The 22,901-nt window shown below is 37.4% G+C and overlaps 1 protein-coding gene across 1 annotated transcript in view; it reads right to left on the reverse strand.

Moving 5' to 3' along the window:
* CNTNAP2 (contactin associated protein 2) overlaps positions 1–22,901 on the reverse strand; it is a gene marked incomplete at both ends in the record, with an annotated part of 1,160,915 nt that overhangs the window by 792,735 nt on the left and 345,279 nt on the right. Inside the window, one exon of the mRNA XM_082479539.1 lies at positions 7,923–8,033. Within this exon, the coding sequence (XP_082335665.1) occupies positions 7,923–8,033 (111 nt within the window). The remainder of the gene's footprint in view (positions 1–7,922; positions 8,034–22,901) is intronic.

Consider the following 22,901-nt stretch of genomic DNA (forward strand, 5'->3'; position numbering starts at 1 on the left):
TGCACAGTGTGTGTTTATCTAAGGCACGTATTTACAGAAAGGGAATTGTTGTTTATTTATTTAAAGGCAATAATGTTTTAATTATTTATAAATTCTTACTCAGCAAGAGCTCTCTTATAGACAGACAAAAGCTAAGTGGCTGATACTACTCTTTTTCTCATGGTTGTTAACATTCTTTTATGCTACTCTATCCATTACTCTTAAGTTCTTACCTACTTAGAAAAGACAGCATTGAGTAATCTGGGCAGTGAATTTACAAACCACTGGCAACTCTATAATAACGTTCCTCTAAGAGGGTTTTAATCAAAATATAATGAGTTATGTTGCGTACAGGCATCCTCAGTGTGCCCAAAGGTCTTGCTGACATAAGGAGGTTGCAGCATTTAAGGTGATGATCTACAGTGTGCTAATTACTGCACACTAGCTCCCCACTGTCCCAGTCTGGACAATGTTAATGCAGAGTGAGCACCTTCTTACTTTGAGATTCACACCCAAACCAAATTGCTGGCAAGTCACATGAATGGATAAGCACAAACAGCTCACAGAATCCAGGCTGATGCAAACCAACCCTTTTACATTCACTTTGTCAAAAGCAAAACTACATAAAGACAGGCTGAGAGAATTGGAGTTGTTCAGCCTGGAGAAGAGCAGGCTCCAGGAAGACGTTATAGCTGCCTCCCACTACTTAAAGGGGGCCTACAGGAAAGATGGGGAGGGACTCTCTATCAGGGAGTGTAGCAATAGGATGAGGGGTAATGGTTTTAAACTGAAAGAGGGCAGATTTAGATTAGGTATTAGGAAGAAATTCTTTACTGTGAGGGTGGTGAGACACTGGAACAGGTTGCCCAGGGAAGCTGTGGATGCCCCATCCCTGAAGGTGTTTAAGGCCAGGTTGGACAGGGCTTTGAGCAACCTGGTCTAGTGGGAGGTGTCCCTGCCCATGGCAGGGGGGTTGGAACTCAATGATCTTTAAGGTCCCTTCCAACCCAAACCATTCTATGATTCTATGAAATCCTTTTCATATACCATTATAGTAAAGTAAACAGGAACTGGAGACTTAGTGATATTGGTTATGGTTTTGGAGATTTTAATAGCCATGCTAAAAAGAGGCTAGGCCAGGTATCCCTGATTTCTTCTCAGGTGAGACTCTCACAAGCATTTTTTTATATTGGAAGAGCTGTTGCAGAACAGATCTAATTGACTTACTGGGAGTGATTTGAGGAATAAAAGAATCTCATCCCATTATAGATAAATTCTTGCATCTTCCACACAGAAGTCAAAATTTAAAATTCCACAGAGAAAAAACCATACTGTCTCAATTACACCTATGCCAACACTTAAAATTTCCAGTGCTTGCTTTATAGACACATCAATAATTCCAATAACAGGTCAAGGTTATCACCCTGATTAAAACGCATCATGAAAGCCTAGACAGGGATTACACAGTGGTGATAAATGGATTTCTTTTTGAACATCAACTTTCCTGCAGAAACTTCCCTCCATGTTCCATCATCAGTTTTGTTGGCAGCTTCAGATTCCCCCCTAATACTGGACTTGAAAGCAAGCCCTGGATGCCAAATTTCTTCTTTATTCCACTGTGCAAAAGATAATTTCCATACATCCAAAGATTCATTATGACCTTCATACTTTCATTGTCTGCTGGGATTATTTCTGAAGTTCTGAGACTCTGCTCAGTTTCAAGCAGCTTCCAATTATATTATATAACATTACATTATGTTGAAATAATGTAGAATTTCTTTCCTAAATTAAAATGGTATGAGATGGATGATGGGCAGCATTAATTCTTGTACAAGTGAGAAGTGTAAGGTCCAATAGCTTGGGAACCATTAAAAAGAAGATTGATAATGCATTATATCAAATGTGTGCTAAGAATCCTCCTTATGATGTGATGCAGTCCATTGATTCTACTGATGGCAGGTCATAAGATGTTAGACCTTATAACCTTGACATCACATATGCAAAAGCGTCTGTAGACAGATTTTTAAAAAGCTCTAGAATGAGCTAATTGAAAACTCTCCTCTGATGCCACTTTAGTTAGTAAAGTGGTAGCAAGACGGGCTACTTTTGCAGAAGAATAGGTATGACAAAAATGGAAGGAACTCCGAAATCTTTTTAGATTTCTACCCTACTAACTAGATTTTAGTTAAAATCTGTTACAGTGCTGTTAATAACTTAATGGCATATATTTATGTGCCAATGTGAATGACTCCTGTGTCAGTCATTTTGAAAAGGAAAATTAAATATTTTTTTCCAAAGGTAACACATTCTCATATTTCTCCAAATATTACATTGGATCACTTAATACAGTTAGAAATGTTTGTTTTACATAGGTATAGAATGTGAGCTGATAACTGAGAGAATATTCAAACTATTTTTTGAGAAGTGAGCCCAAGGTAAAAAGTTTTATGATTTTATAGTATTCAAAGATTTAACGATGTTTGCATATATTTAGATAAAAGTGATAGTGACAGGAACAAAAAAGTAAAGCCACGTACGTTTCTCCTCTTCTTTTCTCATACAAGTTTTATTTTCTCATACAAGTGACAGAAATTTCAAAAATAATCTGTAACTTTGTTATACTGACAATGTACAACATGCTAGTAATTTTTAGAATTAAAAAGAAACATCAAAAAAATACTACAATATAGTATAGTGATAAGACTTAGTTGTTTAAAATGAAAAAATATCTTACTTTCAAAAGGCTAATTCGATAGAATCTGACAACAGCAAGCTTTGTCTGAACAGTTGCTAATTCAGTGCTCTTTAGCTTTTTAAGTCCAAGCTTTTGCTTATGAGCCTTTAACAGAAGCCAGGAGTCACCACAGTTTACCTTCCCCTATTCGTTGCATCATTCCCGCCTCCACAGAAGTTTTGCCACACCTAAAGTCTCAAAGGTTCTTCACTCCCCTTTCTTTGCAGGCATGACACGGATAGCAGCAATTGCTTCACCCAGCACTAGCACCAGTTAAATGTGTTGATAAGTAGTAGTATAGCAAAGGAACCACATTCCTTTGCTCACAAAGAGAAAAAGACAAAATAGTCCACATTTTCTAGGGCCTTCTTGTACCCTACTTCTTTCCATGGAAATAAAATGAAAGCATTTTGCTTGCTTTTCATCGCTGCTGTGACTGGAAGCACCCAGGAAGGCTGAAGAGGGAAGGCAGCCCATCAAACTGTTGGGGTGCTTTGGGGATCAGTGAAAGAGACCGCTGGTGTAAAAAGCATGCGTGCATTGTATCCCCAGGCCTCTATGCTCTATGTGATTATGCAAACACAGATTCACAGTTGTAACAATTATATAAATCAAAGACTCTTACTCACTGACATAGAAATTGGGGCTTCAAATTTTTAATACATTTTGGCATGAATTTTCAAGAGACTGATAGACCTGCAGGTAAACACTGAATATTTGTTTATATAATCAGCGTTTTTTCATCTAATTAAAAGGTTTGGGTTTTTTCCCCAGAAGCAGCTCAGGATACTTCTCTTTGCTTACCCTAACAACAAATAGGGACCGGAACAGGAACAAGAGGCAACACAGAAGAATATGGAGCACCAAGTAAACAGATTTGGAAAGATTAAATTTTCTAATCAAGTTATACTCTGCCAATAAAATCTGTATTTCCTTTGAACAAAGTATATGTACTAATCCATAAATCAGCAAAGGTTTACAGGGACCTGAGTAGACAGCTGTGAAAAACGTGAAATATTCTCACATACCGAGATAGCAAAATATCCTAAACATACATCCTGGAGGCTCAGCTTCCAGATCAATATAATTCCATGAAGTTTTAGTTCTGTTTGCCTAGATCACTAGTTACGGGCTTTGTAAACAAAGTAATATCAAACATTAGGAACAAATTCATGGAAACTTTTGAAGCCAGCTAAAAACTCCTGAAAATATTAAATTCTTCCAGTTGTAACATTTATAGCAGGAAACTGAACCAGAGTAACTACAGTCACAACTGCAATCTTCTTAATAACATGATGTGACTGATCAGTAGATCAGTGTCTTAATCAATAGAATAAAATATACTATCTATTCTGCTAAAGTATCTTCCAGTCTAGAGTGAAGTGCCATGAAAATGGCAAAGGAAAATATAATTGGGTTGGAGACTAGAATTTTCAAATTTGTACTTCCTTAATTTAAAGGGTCTGGGGCTAAGGGAGGGGGAGTTCTTTCTATTTAATGACTTGAGCACAGTGTGGTTTAAATAGCACATTTGATTTGGGAACCTATTAGCTGATAATGACTCTTTGGAGAGAAAAAAATTGGATTCCCTTATTACTGGTTTGATTAGCGATATCTGTAATTCCATGATGTTGTAAAATAGCTCAGCATTAAATCTGAGCTATTTTCCATCATTGGCAGAAGGAGAAGCATAAACACAGTGAAGTCCAAGTTCCCATCTTAAACACATTCCTGAATTCTGCAGTACCTTTACTGGCACTAGAATTAGGAAAGCAAAATCAGGTAATGTACATACTGAAACTTCAGTTTTGAAAAGTGTGTATGCTAGGCTTCATAGGTATTATGAGATGGATGACAACAGTCTAAAGGAGTTGCTATTTAAGCAGAGAGATGCAACTAAATTTCACATGACCTTTTGATAGAGTAAATTAGGCAAATGTTTGATTAATGACAGCACTGTAGATCCATATTGCTAGAGAAACATCATTAAAAGAAACTGCACTGCAGTCATTATAAGGGTGAGAAAGGGGATGGCACATAAAATTAAAAGAAAAAAATTAAATTCCAAACGTCTGATTTGCCTTTCGCTTACAAAAGAATAAGAAGTCTAGTAAACTAAAAGGAGAAATAGTCATCTAAAATCAGTTTGAAGATCCTGCCCTCCAAGCTGATACAAAGCTCTATTTTATTAAAGTGATTCTAATGGCTTTTTTAATATTTTAGAACAGGGAATATATGCAAATGAACATAACTGTAATCAGATACAGCAGAATTCCACCTAAATGATAAGCAGTGTTTTACAATTGAACTGTTCCTTAACTTCTTTAGTCTGGACAATGAGCAGTTGAAAACACAAATTAAGGGACCCAACAGCCTGTCAAAACCCATGTCTTGCAATAGCAAGACTGAGAATTACTAAAAGGCATGTAATAAAATAAAGGCAACACTGAAGTAAAATCCTGAAGCCAGCATAAAACAGCATCTATTTTCATTCAGAAGTAATCTTCTAAATTTCTGAAGCAATAAACAATGTTATCTACCGGCCTACAACCAAAGAAATTGCCAATGCTACTAACAGGCCACAGGTTTTGCATCAACTGTGCAGGGCTGCAGGACTAGACCTTGTGAGTCATATTTTCTCTAAGCTAGTCTTCAGCTGCTGTTTAGCTCGTTTAGTTGTAATAGCAATTCTCTAATAACCAGGTGACATATCCTAATCTGTTTTACCTTTAACTTAGCTTTGAGATTGCACGGGCTAGTGACTATCTATAACAATTTTGATGTATTTCTGTACCTAAAGTAGATATTCTGCAGAGAACAAACTATTACTGTAAAATAAAAATGCAGTTTAGAGGACTACAATCATGGCATGATAGCAGATATTGAAAGTACAGGCACAGGGTGGTACCAGAGTGAGTAGGGCTATAAGCAACTCGCTGGGTCAATTAGCAGTCTTTAAAAGAAAGCAACCTTAGGAGATGGCTAAAGCTGATTTTAGAGGAGAAAAAAAAAAACGAACCCCACAATAAAAAACTGAGAAAAAAAGAGGTCAAAGGAGAATAATCCTACACATCAAACACACATGTACAGAGAATTCAGACAATGGAGTCGCAGACTAATAAACAAACATCAATGTCAGAGCCCTGAGGGTACCAACAGGCCATAATTGCCCTGTCCAGTGCCCCTGGGAACCGATTCCACCTGCCCGTGGGCCTGGGGGCCCTATTTCAGCCCCCCAGACCCTACCTGAGCCATGTCCTAGGTGTATCCATGCCCAGCCCTATTTCTTCTCCACTTGTGGACTGAGCTTCCTGGCTCGACATCAGACCTGGCTCATCCCTTCCTGTGTAATGATCTCCAGAAAACTGTCAGAACCTGCTGGTGCCACCAGCACCTGCCCAACCTGCTTGTGGACAGGGGATGGTACCCCAGCAGCCAGGGCATCACCTGCCATGTCTCCCACTTGGCCACCCTCACAGAGCAGCTCCCCTCACCTCATTCCCTGAGAACACATACAATTAACCTCAAGCAGATCCCGCTGTGTCAATGTTGTCATGGACATCTGTGTCCGCTTCCCAGTAAAGAGTTGGGGACACTGACAATGCAGCACAGTCCCTACTCCAGCTTGAGTCATCCACCATAAGGCTCGGAGGAGCTGTGACAGGGTGAGCCCAACACCACGGAAATGGATAGATACAAGGAAGTATGTGTATATAGTCCATTTTATTATTTAGACTTTTTCCCCCTAAGAGTATGTTTCCATTTCTTTCTCTCTTTCTTTTATTTTGTAATAATAGCTAGGCAAAAATATTCTTTGATTAAGATTTACAATTAGGCTAAGAGTAAAATCATGGCTTTCCTCATAAGGTATGGGATTGTTTTTGACTCAGAAACTGCACAAACACTAGTATAAAAAAATTGATGGAGAACATAGGCAACCCAGGGTATATTTTTGACGTCACAAATTCTGCTTTTAACCTCAAGGATGTTCCACCATTTGAAAGTATTTCAGATTTTGTTTACAAACACCCAAATCAAATATTGTCACTTTTGTTTCAATGTTTTGGGGGTTCTTTTGAGGAGGCAGAATATGGTATCTAGGTAGGAGCAACGAAATTCCTGCAGAAGCAGGAAAAAATAAAGCAGCAGCACAAATAAGCCAGCCTTCTACAAGTCTGGTGGTCATTATTATCGACCTTCAGGATTTAGAAGATCAGGGCACTGTAGTCATTTGGTCTCTCTTCTTCCTCCCTAAAGTAAAAGTATTTCTTAGTTCTAGGTTCATTAAGTCAATTCATTATACCCTTGACATGTATTTTGGGGGGGACATACAATTTTGGTATTGATTTACAAGCTAATTCCTCAAGAATCTGTGAAATTTTAGATTTTAGGACTTTTAGATTGATATTATTTCTAAAAAAATAAAATCAATAGTATTCAGAATACTAATTTTCTGTTAATCCAAAGTTTCATGTTTAAATGTATACCATTCCTGTTAAAATAATTTAGAGATCGATATCAAAATGGTATATAATCAGACATCTAGAAATATTAAGAAAAAGCAATGAAAATTCCTATGGGTGAAGGTAAAGACTTGTGTTCAGACTGTGAAATAAATTTGCCTACTGCTAAGAATATAGTTAGACCAGGCAAATCCAACTTATGCACCTGTTCTTCCAACCGCCAAAATTAAGGTGGCTTTCTTACTTCTGAACAACAGCTCATTGCATTACAGAAATACAGGCAAAAGGAAAAGTCCTGTGGTGTTAGTAAAAGCTGAATGACAGCAGTCATTGCTAAGGTAGGAAACAAGTTAAGTCAACAGAGCACATCAAAGCTGTTTAGTTTTGCTCCAACAGCCATGACCTTGCAAGTGTTCATTTACCCAATGAACACAGGTATGCCCTTTTAACTGAAGTCAATTATGCAACTGTACCGTATGACTCCGTCGACGTTAGGCATTTGGCCCATGCTGCTACATGTTATTAGTAGTGTATTTCTCCCTGCAGTGCAATGGAGTGCAATTACCGTCATATACAACCAAACAGAAATTCATTCCGCTTACAAAAACAGTCTGCCAGACAGCTCAAACTTTGTTAAAACAAACACAGGAAATGATATTTTACATAAAGAGCATTTTCCTATTAAAAATATCACTAATCGTCTTTTTCTTGAAATATCTGAACATGAGGTAGAGAGTGCCCCTTACCTCCTCTCTTGTTTAACTTGGCGTACCCTGGCACATAGCTGCTTGTCATAGATGATGAGCTGCTGAAGGAGGAGTGGGGTAACGCTGACACCAGAGGTTCATCGCATTTTTCTGAAACACAAGAAAACAGATTCACTTTATGCTGTACATTATTCATACGTATTAAGGGAAAATGTGCCCTTTATTTTTCTTTTGGGTAATAACACAGCCTTGTTAATTTTGTACATGTGGAATGCATGTGGCTACATCCAACATTTCAGTAAAAAACCCAAACAAACAACAAAACAAAACAAAACAAACGAACAACCGCCCCCCAAACACAACAACAAAAAAAACAAAACCCCACTGCCAAAACCAGAAGAAAATCCATAAACAAACATATACAACACACAGCCACACACCACAACATGAGTAAATAAAGACTTCAACAAGGTTAGGACAAAATTAAGTAATGGTAGTGCCTGACCATGTGCCACCACTCTCCTTACAGGAAATGTAAATGAACAAAAAAGCCTGCCCTGATATATCTGGAATGTTTCTGGTGACATGAAAAGGTAGCGCTAAAGAAAAATATTATCATGAAAGTTTCGTAAGGAGTAGATAAGATATAAGCTTTCAGTTCTGTAATAAAAGTGTTGATGACCTGCTGTTGTAAAAAAGAAAATAAATTAGTGTACATGAATAAATGCCCAAGAATTATCACATTTACTGAAAAAATAAACAAAATAATCTTTTTTAAAAATATAATCTCTATAATCCATTTGAGCACTTCACTTCTATTTTACTCAGTATAAAGAAGATTAACTTGGTATTACCATCTAAGATGGGAGAAAACAAAATCAGAATCTTTGCCTTTCTAATAAAGGGAAAAGTTTAAAACAAATCTCCTGCTGTTGTATGAAGTTATGCAAATTAGAATAAAGAGAACTGGCTTTGGATTTTTTCAAATAGATAGTTATTATACTGCCCTTTGTTCTAGTTTTTCCTCGGTTATTTCAACACATGGGTGAAATATGTAGGTTAAATTACTTGTTTACATTTCAGGCACAGCCTACCACAGCAGGAAAAAAACCCCGTAACCTACACCAGTCAGCTTGCCTAATCTTTTCAAACACACACTCTGCGACACAGGCTCTGCTATAACTGGAAACACCCTCAATTTAGGTATCCAGAAAGCATTAGGCCACCCCTGATAGGCAGCACATTTAACACTCAGCCACACCACATACTTTTGGTACAATTAGAAAACTGTGATTTGGCTGGACTGGATCACACATGGAGACTGAATTAATCCTACCCTCCAAAGAGGAACTTTAAGCGAAAAGAAAGGATTGCGACTGAATCAACTCATTTATAATGCAGGTCTCCTAAAATTTCCAGTCTCGTGTAATGAAAAATAAGATTACTTACACAGCAATAGAAAGTGAAGCACAGAAATACAGAAGAACATTAGTTCATGAATCAGTACTTTGACATTTAACAAAATAAATAAGTTTCCTTCACAAATCTCCAAGAATTTGTTAAAGGAGAAAACAAAATTCATACCGGCATAAAAGAACAGGCAAGAGTAAAGGGCGATCCTTTGCACTGAATTAAAGGACAATTCCAATGACTTTAAAGTTCACTACCACACTATTTAATGATGGAATTTTGACAAGGGAAGAGAAATGGTTTTAAGCGTTATTGTTTATACCACAAACCAGAAGGATCGATTCCCCTCCTCCCTTTGCTTTGGCTGCAGCCACACGGCGCATTTGGTCAGAAGCCCGCAGCCGGATGGGCGCAGTGCCTTGTGCTCACTCTGCATCATACCACACCACACCACACCACCCAAGCAGTCCACCGGGGTCACACAGGACCTCTCTCTAGCAGCAGGGGCATGGCATGGAGCAAGGGCCTGTTTTAAGATCTTGGGGGGGCCAGGCTGCTATTATTTCAGTCAAAGCAGTGTGAGGTTAGAGCTTGAGAAAAGGAGTGAGCAGCAGACTGAAGTACTCATTACAAATTTTGCCCTAAATGTCATAATCACAGAAAGACAGAGATAATTGGCCAAGTTTTTCTCAGGTATTTCTTTATCTATAGTGTATTTTTGGTAGTTAATAAAAATAGGTTTTCATTTTAAAGACTGCTAGCAAACGGCTCTCGCTGCCACTTTATTACTAGTGTTACCTATCTAGAGATCTGAAGTAATTTGTCATTAAGTCTGTTGTCTAGGTAAAAATGGCACAAAACATTTAAAAACAAAAGAACACGTAATTAGAAATATTTAAAAAAAACATAACAAAATCTTTTTATAGCTTTTTCCTATGCTTATCTTGCACAATATTTACTGTTGAGGAAAAAATATGTTCTCGTTATTAACAAGAGCTAAGGTTGAACAAGTACCTTTGTTCTGTTTCCTGGGTTTGTTTGGTTGGTTGGTTGTTTTTTGTATAATTTTTAAAGTAAATTTTTAGGTTTATACAATTTTCTTCCACCCATAGTTTCATATTGGGGTGGGGTGGTGGGGAGAAAAACCTGCATCTTTATGGAAGAATATTAGGAATAGAAATATTTAGCTACAAAAACGTTTGCTACTTATGTAATTTGATTAATTACTGAATATAATGGGAGGCTATTGGTCACGATATCAAAAAAACCCAAAGTGAAACAAAAGAGCTATCCTAAATCACAACAACAACAACAACAAAAAGGGATAAAATATGAGCAAAACCTTAATTTCTGCAATAAAAAAATAAAGCTGGATTTTAGACCATGTGTTCAGAAACAACACAGTAGCTGAAAAAACCTCTCCAAATAGTAGAAGCTCATCAGAACTTCTTTTCTTTTAGTGATCCCAGTAGCTATTGAGAAAATCTCCTCCTTTTATTTTGACAGCTACTACACTGGTGCTACTATTGATGAAGCTACACAAAAGGAAACATGGAAAAACTTGTTTGGAAAGAGTACTAGCTTCTAAATCATCATGCCCCCGTATGGCCCGCCGTGTCTCTGCTTCACTAATCCATCCTCTTGGATTCAACAGAGCCAGACAGAGAAGCCTGACATAGTGAAAAAAAAAAAAAAATATAAAATCCCACAGGGAGTATCACATTGTATTTGCCACTGCGGTCACAGTTTTTACAGACAGTCATGAATGTGCTTCATTTGGTGTATATGTGCTTTTGAAGTATTGAATGTGGACCTCTGTTTTCTTAGCTTGGTTGAAATTGCCAATACTGGGAGTGCGGGGGGCGGAAAATGCAGAGTTGATGTAGTTTTCCTTCACGATTGTTTAGAACTGCATTCAATTCCTACGCCTGTTTTGGGATACCAACTAATAAGCTAAAGAATAAAACCATTTCTCATTGTTTAAAAACCAAACACACACCCCTCAATCCATTCGCTCATTTAGGCTTCAAAATGAGGGAAATTCACCATAAATGTGTATGAATTATAGGGAAGGATTCTACTTCAAATGAACAGATGTTAAAAAAGATATTAAATCTCATCAATAACTCCTGACTTTAGGTCCAAGAGAACAAAGTTAAAAGACTGCTTACATAAGCTAATATTTCTAGCCCTGTATGAAAGTTCCACTAAATATATTGCACTATTTAAGCTTCCTTCATAACATGAAATGCTGTTATGCCACAGATTTAAGAGAAAAAAAATCCTTGGGAACCATTGGTTCTTTCAGCAGTTTTAGTTATTTCCTGCAGAATCCAATTTTTTACTTACTAAAACCAGAATCACATATACCTTCCTGTTACTGAGATATAATAGCTTTCCCCATATAAGTCAATGTACTGTGCCCTGTTAATCAATTACAGAGCACACTCTCCTGCCAGCATCGTAGCAGCAAAGAAATAAACTCTCCTCCATACCATTTATCTCAGTGATGTATTAACATCCAAGCCAGCTTAGGTCCATTTAAATGTTAACTTCCCGAAGCAAAACCACACTTCCACTCCACTCCGTTCTGTTCAGATAGAAAGAACTGATAACTTTGTCATAGGTACGATGACATTTGCTACTCTGACTTTCCTGTTCTGAGGGAATGTGTATGGTATATGTCCATCAGAAACAAGTTTCCGTGAGATTCAAGTAATTAGATCAGTGGAAGAAAGGTCATCTAATGTCATTAAATACAAATGCGAAACCTCTGCAATCCACAAGCTTCAAATTCCTCAAGACCTAAAGACTATGGAAGGGAAGGGCTGCTATGCACCTGCTCTGTTTTTACACGCTTTCTCAGGCACGTGGCCATTGGAAACCAGGTACCAGGTGAGACGGATCTTTTATCCTACCAAGTGCAGCCTCTCATAAGCTCTGGTGTTTGCACTCAACAAAAGCAGGAACGGATACCTGTCCTTTCCTTTTTTACAGTCTAGTTATAGTTTATAGTTTATTTATATAGTTTACCTATCATGCTAGATGATAGACTAAAAAAGGGATGTCTTCCACTTTGCCTGCAATTCCTTTAATTCCCACTTACTTAGTCCATGAAATATTTGGGGAATAGGGACCAGACTATTTGAAGGCACAGGCTTTGATTGTAGCACAAAGACGACCATATACACACAAACTCTTGATTTATCAACCCCGGAGGTCGTTAAAGCCTAATCCTCACTGTACCAGTGACTTAAATGCTTTTTGGTGGCCAAAGCAGAGTAAAAAGCTTGATGCTTCACTTCACAGAAGTCTGTTCAAATGCTTAACATCCTGATCAATAAACAGGTCACCTGTAAAGTTGCTGACATATCTTATCAGAGCAGTCTGAGTAGATGAAAAGGACAATCTGCAGCTCATCTGTATCTTCTTGACATTTGTATCTAGCAGTAAGTTAGAATGCGTACAAACAACTATACATTTTGAAATGTTAACAAAGAGGAACGGTATACATATATAGTCACAGGTGGTTTTTATTCATAATTTGAAACTGCACTGGAGGCTCTCAGAAGCTCTTGCAAAGATTCTGTCAGCAAAGTAAAAAGAGAGCTAAGATGTGTACAGTGCTTCTAAAAAAGAAAAATATTTGGATACTGATAAATAGTACTCATCAGAAACAAGTGACAGTGTCTTACTAAGAATGCTTTTGAAAAACAAAGGCTTTTCCATCATTATGGTCCAGCGTGCACTGAGGAACAGACCTTTTAAAAATACTAAACCTAAAATCCACAAATTCACCCCCCCTTCTTCCAAATCTTCAGTCAAGATTTCCTATCAAATTATAATCCATTGTCATAATTTTGCTGTAAGATACTAGCTCTAAGACATAAACATGTTGCCAATAACAACTTTACTTAAAAAAAGTGCCATATGTATATGTTAGAAGTTAAGAACTCGAAAGCTGATCAACTTAGATGCGAAAAGGCAAATGACTGCAATATCAATATTGTGTTCTGAGTCCAAAATAGCCACAATTAATTGCTAGCAGAATATGAAACAGATGAGTCAATCTGAAGTAGCATTAAAAAAACTCTCAGCCAAGAAATACACAAAGCTGTGGTTTTCTGACAGTCTTAACAGTTTCTCTTTTCCACATTTTCACTGTACAAACAGAACATTTAAAATCCAAAGCCCAAAATATTAACTATTACCAGTGTATCCACCTCATTAATTATACAAATTGCCTGTGAAGTGAAAGGGAAAAAGTTTAAAGCAACTTTTAATCTATACTTGTAATGCAAAAGTCTCCTGCTTTAAAATATGAATTCTAATGTAAATTTTGGGGAGGAAGGGAGAGAATCATATCATCTGGGTTTAATTTGTACTGTGTGCTAAATGTTAGTTATCCTAAACACATTTTTCTCCTCCCATTTGAGTATGTAGAGTAATTTCTCTGTAGTGTGCTGAGGAGAAAGAATAAGCCACCAAGCACTTCTAAAAAGCAGTCATGAGATTGCAAGGGCACTCTGGAATGTGGATAAATACATATAGGAATTGGCATATCTCCAATGAGAACCAATAGGAATACTAATGCGGCTGTTTTGGATTGCAGCATATTAGCATGCTGAGACAGCCTTACTTTTCATATTGCATAGGCAGGTTTTATAATCTGAAATGAATGCTAGAATCCATCGTGTTTAATTCACAAGACTGTGTCCCCTGAAAGAGTAGAAATAAATAAGCATAAGTCACTAAAAAATTTTATGCCCTGTTCCAAATGAACTTTTAAAGCGATGCTAACCAAAAAGTGGAAAATGCTACAAAGCAGCTCATGGTCAATGGTAACCCCTGTAAAAAATCAAATTTAGAAGCAGGTGTTACCGAGGACAGCCTATCACAGGTTTAATTTCAATGACAAGAAAAGCAACCTTGGCCCCGTTTCACAAGCCTGTTGCTCAGTATGATAAACCTCTAGCCAAACCTCTCATCCTGTGTGACAGGAACACTGCTGGAGAAGCCCTTTCCTTAGTCCTCAGAAGGGCCACTAATGAAAACAATAAATAGTGACGGCAATGGCTGGCAAATGTCAGGCAGGGTACACCTCATGCTACAAGTTCTTAAGTCAGCAAGAAATCAGTAAAGAGCTTATCAAAGAAGACCTTCTCTTATGGGGAAAGGAAATAATTACCTGTCAGGTGTATTTCCCAAATATACCAGTCTTTGGTACATTTGGGGTGGTTCAACAACCTTTTGCCTTATGCATGTTCTATTGTGTTTTTCTTGACTGTGGGAGATAATTAAAAACAAATCTACCATATACTGTTACTTTTTTTTTTTTTTTTTTTTTTTAAAGACAAAAAGCTAACTTTACTCCCCAGCAAGTTTCTTGGACTGCTTTATTGACTAGAGAGGGATAATGATTGCTAGAGTGGAAGCTTCATTTTTACTCTCTTCTGTCCCACCTACTGTCCCAAGAGGGACACCTTTTGTACCTTGCATATATTACAAGGGTAACAAAAAACAACCCACTTTTTAAATACCTTAAGCCACAATAGAGCTGGCCACACTCCACCTTTGCAAACAGGGTAATACTCTGCATATACAACAGTTACTTTCCCAGTTACCATTGCCATTTGCATGTCAGAAAGTCAATGCAAGTCTTACATAAGCCTCATTTGGCTTCTTGTTTCCTATTTCTACTGGCCTCTGTTGCTTTGATGTATTATTTCTCACTATGCTTTTGTGAGCACAGTGCTCTTTCCATATTGCAGCTTCCCCACACGACTGACATTTCACAGGACAGCCTTGACAGGCTGCTAGGGAGCCAAGTTCACATTCAGCTTCATGAGCAAATGAGTCCAAGTCTAACCGAAGCTCTTCTGTAAGTATCTCTGGAGCTCAGCTGTAATCTAAAAGATTAGAGCAGCTCATATTGATCCCCTGGGATGTTTCATATTCCATTTCAAGTTGCATACCATCAATAGAGGTAACACATTGTTGCTCGAAAGGATGGCTGTTGCTGAAAAGGAAGAAAATATAGCAGCCATTTTTCCACCTCCAAGGTGACGCCATAAATTACATGAATTTAGTGGTCTCCACACAACCCTTACTGTCCAAGGTTACTCATTCTGAAGTTTATTTCAAGCCTTTCTATAGATCTCTGTAAGAAAAGGAACAAGTCTCAGGTAATGTTTTTTATGGTCGTTACTTTGCTCACAGGAGAGTGCAAGCAGTCAGACTTGTTTCTTTGTTCTGGTTCCAACTCAGGAATTAGTCTTTGGGCAACACTGGATGCACCACCAGGGCCACATTTCTAAAAATGCATTTGGAAGCCCAACGACAGATAGTACTTTATAAGATTTTCCAAAGAACCTTTTACCTGAACTTTGTTTCTGATACTGATTGACTAGTTTTCAAGTAGCCAAAGACTTTTTAATCCCAAAGATCATGGTATGACTCCTATAAATTAGCACCATATTACATCCAAGGACCGGCTAACTAATAAATAAGAAAACTTTCTTGTTTTGAGAATTTGTAAATAAACATTTGTAAGCACTCCTGAGAAACACTGTAAATTATAATATCATAACAATAGCACAAATGTGCAATTTATTACATGACTACTATCAGACATTTCTGGCTGCACTGCCTTTCATCAAATGGTACACAACATCTTCCACAGTACTCTCTATACTTCTGTCTTTCACTACTGAAAATAAGAAAATGTTTAAAGTAAACATCATTAATTACTGTGATCTACAATTTAAACAAAGAGATTAGGATTTATTTTTTAATTAAATTACTCAGTTTGGAATCATTACAAGAATAAAGGTGTACAAAGCAGCCTGCTGAAATTCAGATTTATCAAAATTTCAACATTTCACTAAGAAAAAATAGAAAACTGTACCCAAAATTTGTGCACTTGAATTTTTCAGGAAAATGTTAATATTTTACATTCTGAATTTACAAAAATTCATTTTTTCTTTAGTGTTTTACATTTGGACAGAACAAGGGTCCTTAAAATTAAACTTATGTCTTATTTTATTATTTAGTAGCATTCAATTTTGAATGATTTAAAAATTAAATACCTTCTTTTTATTGTCTCTAAGCTATACAGAATCATAGAATGGTTTAGGTTGGAAGGGATCATCCAGTTCCAACACCCCTGCCATGGGCAGGAACACCTTACACTAGACCAGGGTGCTGAAAGCCCCATCCAAACTGGCCTTGAACAATTCCGGGGATGGGGCGTCCGCAGCTTCCCTGGGCAACCTGTTCCAGTGCCTCACCACCCTCATAATGAAAACTTTTTTCCTAATACCTATTCTAAATCTACCCTCTTCCAGTTTGAAGCCATTACCCCTCATCCTATCATCACATGCCCTTGTAAAAGGTGCCTCTGCAGCCTTCTTGTAGGTCCCTTTCAGATACTGGAAGGCTGCTATAAGGTCTCCCCAGAGTCTTCTCTTCTCCAGGCTGAAAAACCCCAACTCTATCAGCCTGTCTTTTTCATAGGAGAGGTGCTCCAGCCCTCTGATCATCTTTGCATCTCCTCTGGACCTGCTTCAACAAATTCAAGTCCTTCTTACGTTGAGAGCTCCAGAGCTGGACACAATATTCCAGATGTGGTCTCACAAGAGCAGAGTAGAGGGGCAGATATCTACAGAAAGGTTTTTGCAGGGTTTTGTTTGGTTGGGTTTAGGTTGTGTTTTGGGTTTTTTTAATGGAAAAGAGTGGTCAGAGGAAGTTTTTATACCACTTTAAAACAAAACCACATCTCGATTGCTTTTGGTTTACTTTAGAGTCTGCAGAGCATTCCACAGTCCACTGGGAATTTAGCAAACATTCACACCATCGCACTACTGTGTCTTTTATGAAGAAATTTATAACTGCTTTGCACCCTATGCAACTGGAAAAGTTGTATGAAAAACCTGCCATCTTATCTGCCCAGTTTTAAATAAAATGCAGGTTAATTGCATCTGGAATAGTCAGAAATCAGTCAGTCTGATTGTACGCTTGGGATTTCATTAAACTGTCCTTAGCACATAAGCAATAATAGACTATCATCAACTCTATGCAAAGTAAAATTCATAAATTTTTTCACATTTTTGCATATCCAATCCCCAGATGCCTCTTCAGTTTTTAACATTCTGACATGTAAATATACTTCTTCACTTATTCTCTACTGGAAATACCTGAATGTTTTGGAGGATGTTTCAGCAAACAAAGCTCCCTCTTAAGTATCCTTACAGACTGGTAACTATCTGAATTAAGTATGGAGAAGCCTGGAGTCATGCTGCATAAAGTTTTAGAGTAGAGGGCAGAGGAACACACAAGGCTGGAGGAGAGAACACTGAAAATCTTCACAACTTATCTTGTCAAGTGTCATTTAGCTTAAAATACATTTGCCAGTTACCTAGCCTATGTTCTCCCTCAGTCGACCTTTTATCAACAAGTATCTTTTGTTTGTTTGTTTGGTGTGGGGTTTGGGTTTTTGTTGTTGTTGTTGGTGGTTTGATTTGTTTGTTTTTCAAGACCCAGGCATAAGACAATAACGCTGGATAACTAGTTTCCTGAATAACATTTTTACCAGACAGGTTACCTTTCCCTCGTCACATTAGCAGGTTTAAAATTAAGCTTTTCTCTGTAACGAGAACAAAACATGCAATTTTTTCCTCACAGTGCATACTTATTGTAATGGTCCCTTTACTTTTAACAGTTTTATGTCAACGTAAAACTTCTGAATTCAGAGGTGTTATTCCAGGTTTAACCTAACTTAAGCAAGATCAAAACAGCTAGTAAGTGACTTTAAAATTGCTGGGCACTTGAATATAAAAGCATGCCCACAGAAAGCCAAATATTAACTCCCAAAACAATATAGCACAGGTACATAATAAAGATATTTTAAACTTTGTGTATAGAAGTAAATGAAGAAAAGTTAACCTCGTAAGAGATAATAAAATGTTTTTATCTACCCATTTACAGATTGGTTAGGATGCTCAACAGAAGTCTCATAATAAAGTTAACTCAGAGCAAAACCTGCAGATTCCTGTCTGAATGCCTTTTATACTAGAAAACTACTCTTTCCTTATAATGGCTAGGGAGGAAACTCTGCTCCTACCAGACAGACAAAATATTTAATACCATGAAACATTTAAAGCACATTCCACATCTGGTTAGATGAGAAAAAATAGAAATTAACAGGGTATGCAAAATGCAGCAGAGAATTGTTTTTCAATTTGCACAGCAGAAAGTACACATTACTTAAGCTTAAACTCAGTCATTTTTTTTTTTTTTCTAAAGGCATTATTAATTCCATGTTTGTGCATTGTTGTTTATTTTCATCTCCCCTTTGGAGAAAACAGATATGTCATATTTATAGCAGAAGCTATTAGTTGGCTGTTTATCAGTTGCCTACTGTAAGAAGTGATGATAGAAGCAAAACCCAAAATGTGTGTGATCTATGAATTAGACTGTATTATACTGACAGATTATTTTTTTCCTGAGAGGAAAAGACAAATAAGGTCTAACCTTGGTTTCCTTCCTCTTCTACGTGAAGGGTTTGTTGTTTTTTTTTCCCTTCCAACTAAGTATAAAAGGCATGCTTTCTCAACTTCTATCACTGAAGCACGGGAGGATTAGCTCCGATTGCATTTTGTAAACTCTTTTGTTAAAGACCGCTTTTTCCCATGTTTCCAAAGAAGTATCAAGTGACCATATAAATTGAATTATCATAATACATTAATTTCACTGAAAGTATCAACAACATGTTCCTGAAAAGATATTTTATCAGGTGAAAGATGAAATACTTTTGATCTTTCTCCTTACTGTTGCATTAACCTAGGGTACATTTGGCATATATTTAAGATCATGTTGATCTTGATTCAATTTCCCAAAAGTAGATGATAAACTTCCAGAATTTGCTGATATCTTTTTGGTTTTTTTAGGGCCAAAATCTTATGCCATCTTATATCACCTTAATTTTGATGAATAGAACTGTGTATAGGAAAGCTAAAGCAACAACAACAATGACATTGAGGAACATTGAATAAAAGGAAAATGTGAACATAGTTTAGATTTCTGAACTTATCTCTTTATTGTGGATTGAAAAGAGCAAGCTGTGTTACCACCAACCTGTGAGATGCAGTATTCTCAGAGGCTTGTTATACATATTGGGAAACTCAATCCAATTATGTAACATGGTTGTGAATTTTGACACTAGAGGCCCAAATTATACTAATACCTTGAAGAAATTATATGTAAATCAGAGCATGCTAACAAATGTTTTCATATGCCTGTACAAAATCTGCAAGTTTATTCCAGTAAGCGTTCAGCATCCTTAAGCACACTGGAGCAACAGCAAGAGGAACAAGTCAGTTTAGGGCAGTAACTTCATAGGATAGACATATTGTGGATATATTTTACCTTATTCCCGAAGGTCTGAAAGTGCCTAGCATTTAATAATTAGAGATAGAATCTTTATTTATTTCCCTAGAGACTAAAGGAAATATCACACTTCTATGATAAGAACAGATTAAGATTTGCATAAATTTATAAATCTGAAGCTGAACAAAACTTTTTTCTTTATGATAGACTTGCAAGTTGGAAAGATCAGAACATTTGACTCACAGTTGTATGTATAGGACTCCTGTTGTGGACACAGGGCAGGGCAAACAGCACCACAAGCAAACTCCTCATCAGTCTGCTTGTGTTATTTAGGAGTAAAACTTGGGAGTAAAGTCAATGTTTAAACTAAGTTATTTAATCTCATGAGAAGAAAACAGCAAACATTTTAAACATTTTTAAATTCCTGTATGAATGATAGGTCAACTCTTTTCTAACTGAGGATTGCTAAAGCCAGAATAATCAGTCAAAAGAGTGATCTCCAGTTTTTATTTCCATATTTTTTAATTCCATAAAATGTGGTGTGCCCAAACTTCAGCCATTAGTTCTACATTCACTGGAGACAATAAAATTTTAGCAGGGAAATAAAAAAAAAGAAGAAAGGGAAAAAAAAATCTATGGTAGTTTTTTTTATTATTGTGAGGAGATACAGACTTGGAGTGTTGAAGGTCCTTCTATGTTCTTTTTAAAAGGGAATGAAATTCTAATGCAAGGAAAGCCAATACCAGCCTTTATTAATCCTTAGCGTGAACACAAGAAGCAATATCAAACAACTGCACAGCCAGATACTGAATTCAAACAATCTTAAGTGGGGCTAAGTGGCATGGTTTGCACACTTGATTAGGAAAATAAATATCCAAATTTTATAATAGCACAGATATTATTCAGAAGAAGGAATTATACTAATTTATTCTTAATTATTTCCTGTCTGTCCAATTGGTAAATGACATGTAGGATTCAGCTGGAGGTAGAATTTTACAAAGCAAGTTACCATGTGTTCTGTTTCTTACTTAGTACCTGTTCTTTCATTTTTAAGGAAGAAAAAATAGTTAAAGATCTAACATGCATGAATGATTTTTATCATTTATCTTGAGAGGGACATGTAGGAGAAAAAGATGACACACAATCATTGTATAGTGGTGTCTGTGTTTTGTTTTGTGTTAATAGGGTGACATCCAATCAAAAAGACACAACAATGCCCTCTAACATTTCAGAGAATACCTGAGCAAATCATGATGGTAAATAAAACATCAAGAGAAACACAACAGCATAGAAGGCCCCAATATTTTCTATCATAGACTGCTCCATGCTCATCTTAGTTTAGACTGGTTGTATTTCCACTCTTGAAGCACTACTAGTGAGAAAAGGCTTCTTTCATAGGCTTCTCTGACCTAAGAACATCACAGGAGATGTAGCAGAGAACAGGCCCCTAAAATATATAGTGACTAAATAGATTTTGCTTCTTCCCCCTCAAAGCAAAAATGTGTTTATATTCTCCTGTACAAAACAAACAGACTGTATCAACATTTCCAAAGAGCTACTTAACTGAAAAATAATTTCTGACCAGACTATAAGGCGCAAGTCAAAGGACATTGCCTGCCTGAGTTGAACAGTGTTGCTGATTCAGACCTTAATGGTTCTGTCATACTAGTAGAGAGTGAAGAGAAAGGATGGAAAGATGATGCTGCACTACTCCTACATTCAGTCTTTGCATTGCCCCAGGCAAAATTCACCTACTTTTGCAAGGAACTAAACGCCCTCAAACAAACCAGTTTTGCCATCCACAGTAAAACAAGCTATGCCATACTCATGCTTGTCTGGTGCATTGCTATGAAAGAAGGAGGAAAGTTTCTATTAAAGCAGAAGAAAATGCCAAGTGGGAAACTCAGTTTTGAACTTAATGGGGATCAAAATCAATTTTTAAAGGCCTTAATCAATTGGAGGGTTAGTGTACCATTGTTCCCTTTTGCTGTGAAGGCTGGTTATAACTACAGGTAACTTCACATGCTCCCTTTTTTTAAACCTTTTAAATAACAGCAAATGACATTACAATGGCCCAAGAGCTGTTTCCTTTTTCACATTTCCTTTTTGTCTCATCAGAAACTCTTGACTTAGAAACACTCATTAAAGAGAATAGTAATGTAATTCATTTCTTAAAAGCTGGCTGGGAGGATGCCATATATATGGTTTTGTAAGACAGATTTTTAGATAGGATATGTCACTGCATTTCTCTTCCTGATTTAAATTACCAGACCTACCTTATTTTAATGTGCTACGGAAATCCAAGCTGATATGTTTTACAACAGCCTTTGCTGTCCAGCTTATCCTGCTGTTCATGTAGCATTTTTAGAATACAAATTGTTGTTTTCTTCTAATTATCAAATGCAAATGGTGTTGACAATAGCATCGTCTATTATTGTATCCTCATTATCATGCATGGGTACTACTGAGGCATTTTTAAGGCCAAGAGTACTTGGTAATTATGCTTGGTAAAACCTTATTATTACTACATGTTTAACATGTCAACCAAGGAAAACAGCACAGTTAAATTAGCATATCTGAAAAATGAAGGTGACTTATAATTATAGCCCATTCCCTCCAATTTTAATCAGATAGCTGAATATTAAATTCCAGACATTACAGTTTACTACCTTTGTCTGGATCATGAATTCCTATTACGTTCAAAGCGAAGAATGCCTGTTGTAAATACATATGAAGGTCTGTATATGTACATATATATACAGCAATGCAGCATCATCCATAGGACTTCCCAGATGTATCAGCTGCAGTTGCCCAGGTCTTGGCAGGGGGGCTACTGGCTCTGTGGCCAGCAAAACACTAGCAGAACTCTGCCTGGTGGTGAGGGGAGAGGGGAAAAGTGTGAGGAACGGCCCGGCCAGCCCCGAGGGGAGATCGGGAGGGGGGCAGGAGGGGCTCCAGCCCCGCAGAGGTTCCTCGGAGAGCCCCCGCCGGAGGGCTGAGGGAGCTGCGGCCTGTGGAGAGCCCCGCCGCAGCAGGGGAACAGCCTGAGGGGGCAGGGACGGCTGAGAGGAGCCGTGAGGGACTGACCTCATCCCCCGGTTCCCCTGCGCCCCTCCGGGTGGTGGTCAGGTGGAGGAGTCGGGAAGGCAGGCCTGAATGTAAGCCTGGGAAAAAAGGGGTTGAGGTCAGGGGGAAAGTGGTTCAGGGTTTTTTGTTTGCATT

This window comes from Vanellus vanellus (genome assembly GCF_965231255.1).
Source record: "Vanellus vanellus genome assembly, chromosome: 2".
Lineage (NCBI taxonomy): Eukaryota > Metazoa > Chordata > Aves > Charadriiformes > Charadriidae > Vanellus > Vanellus vanellus.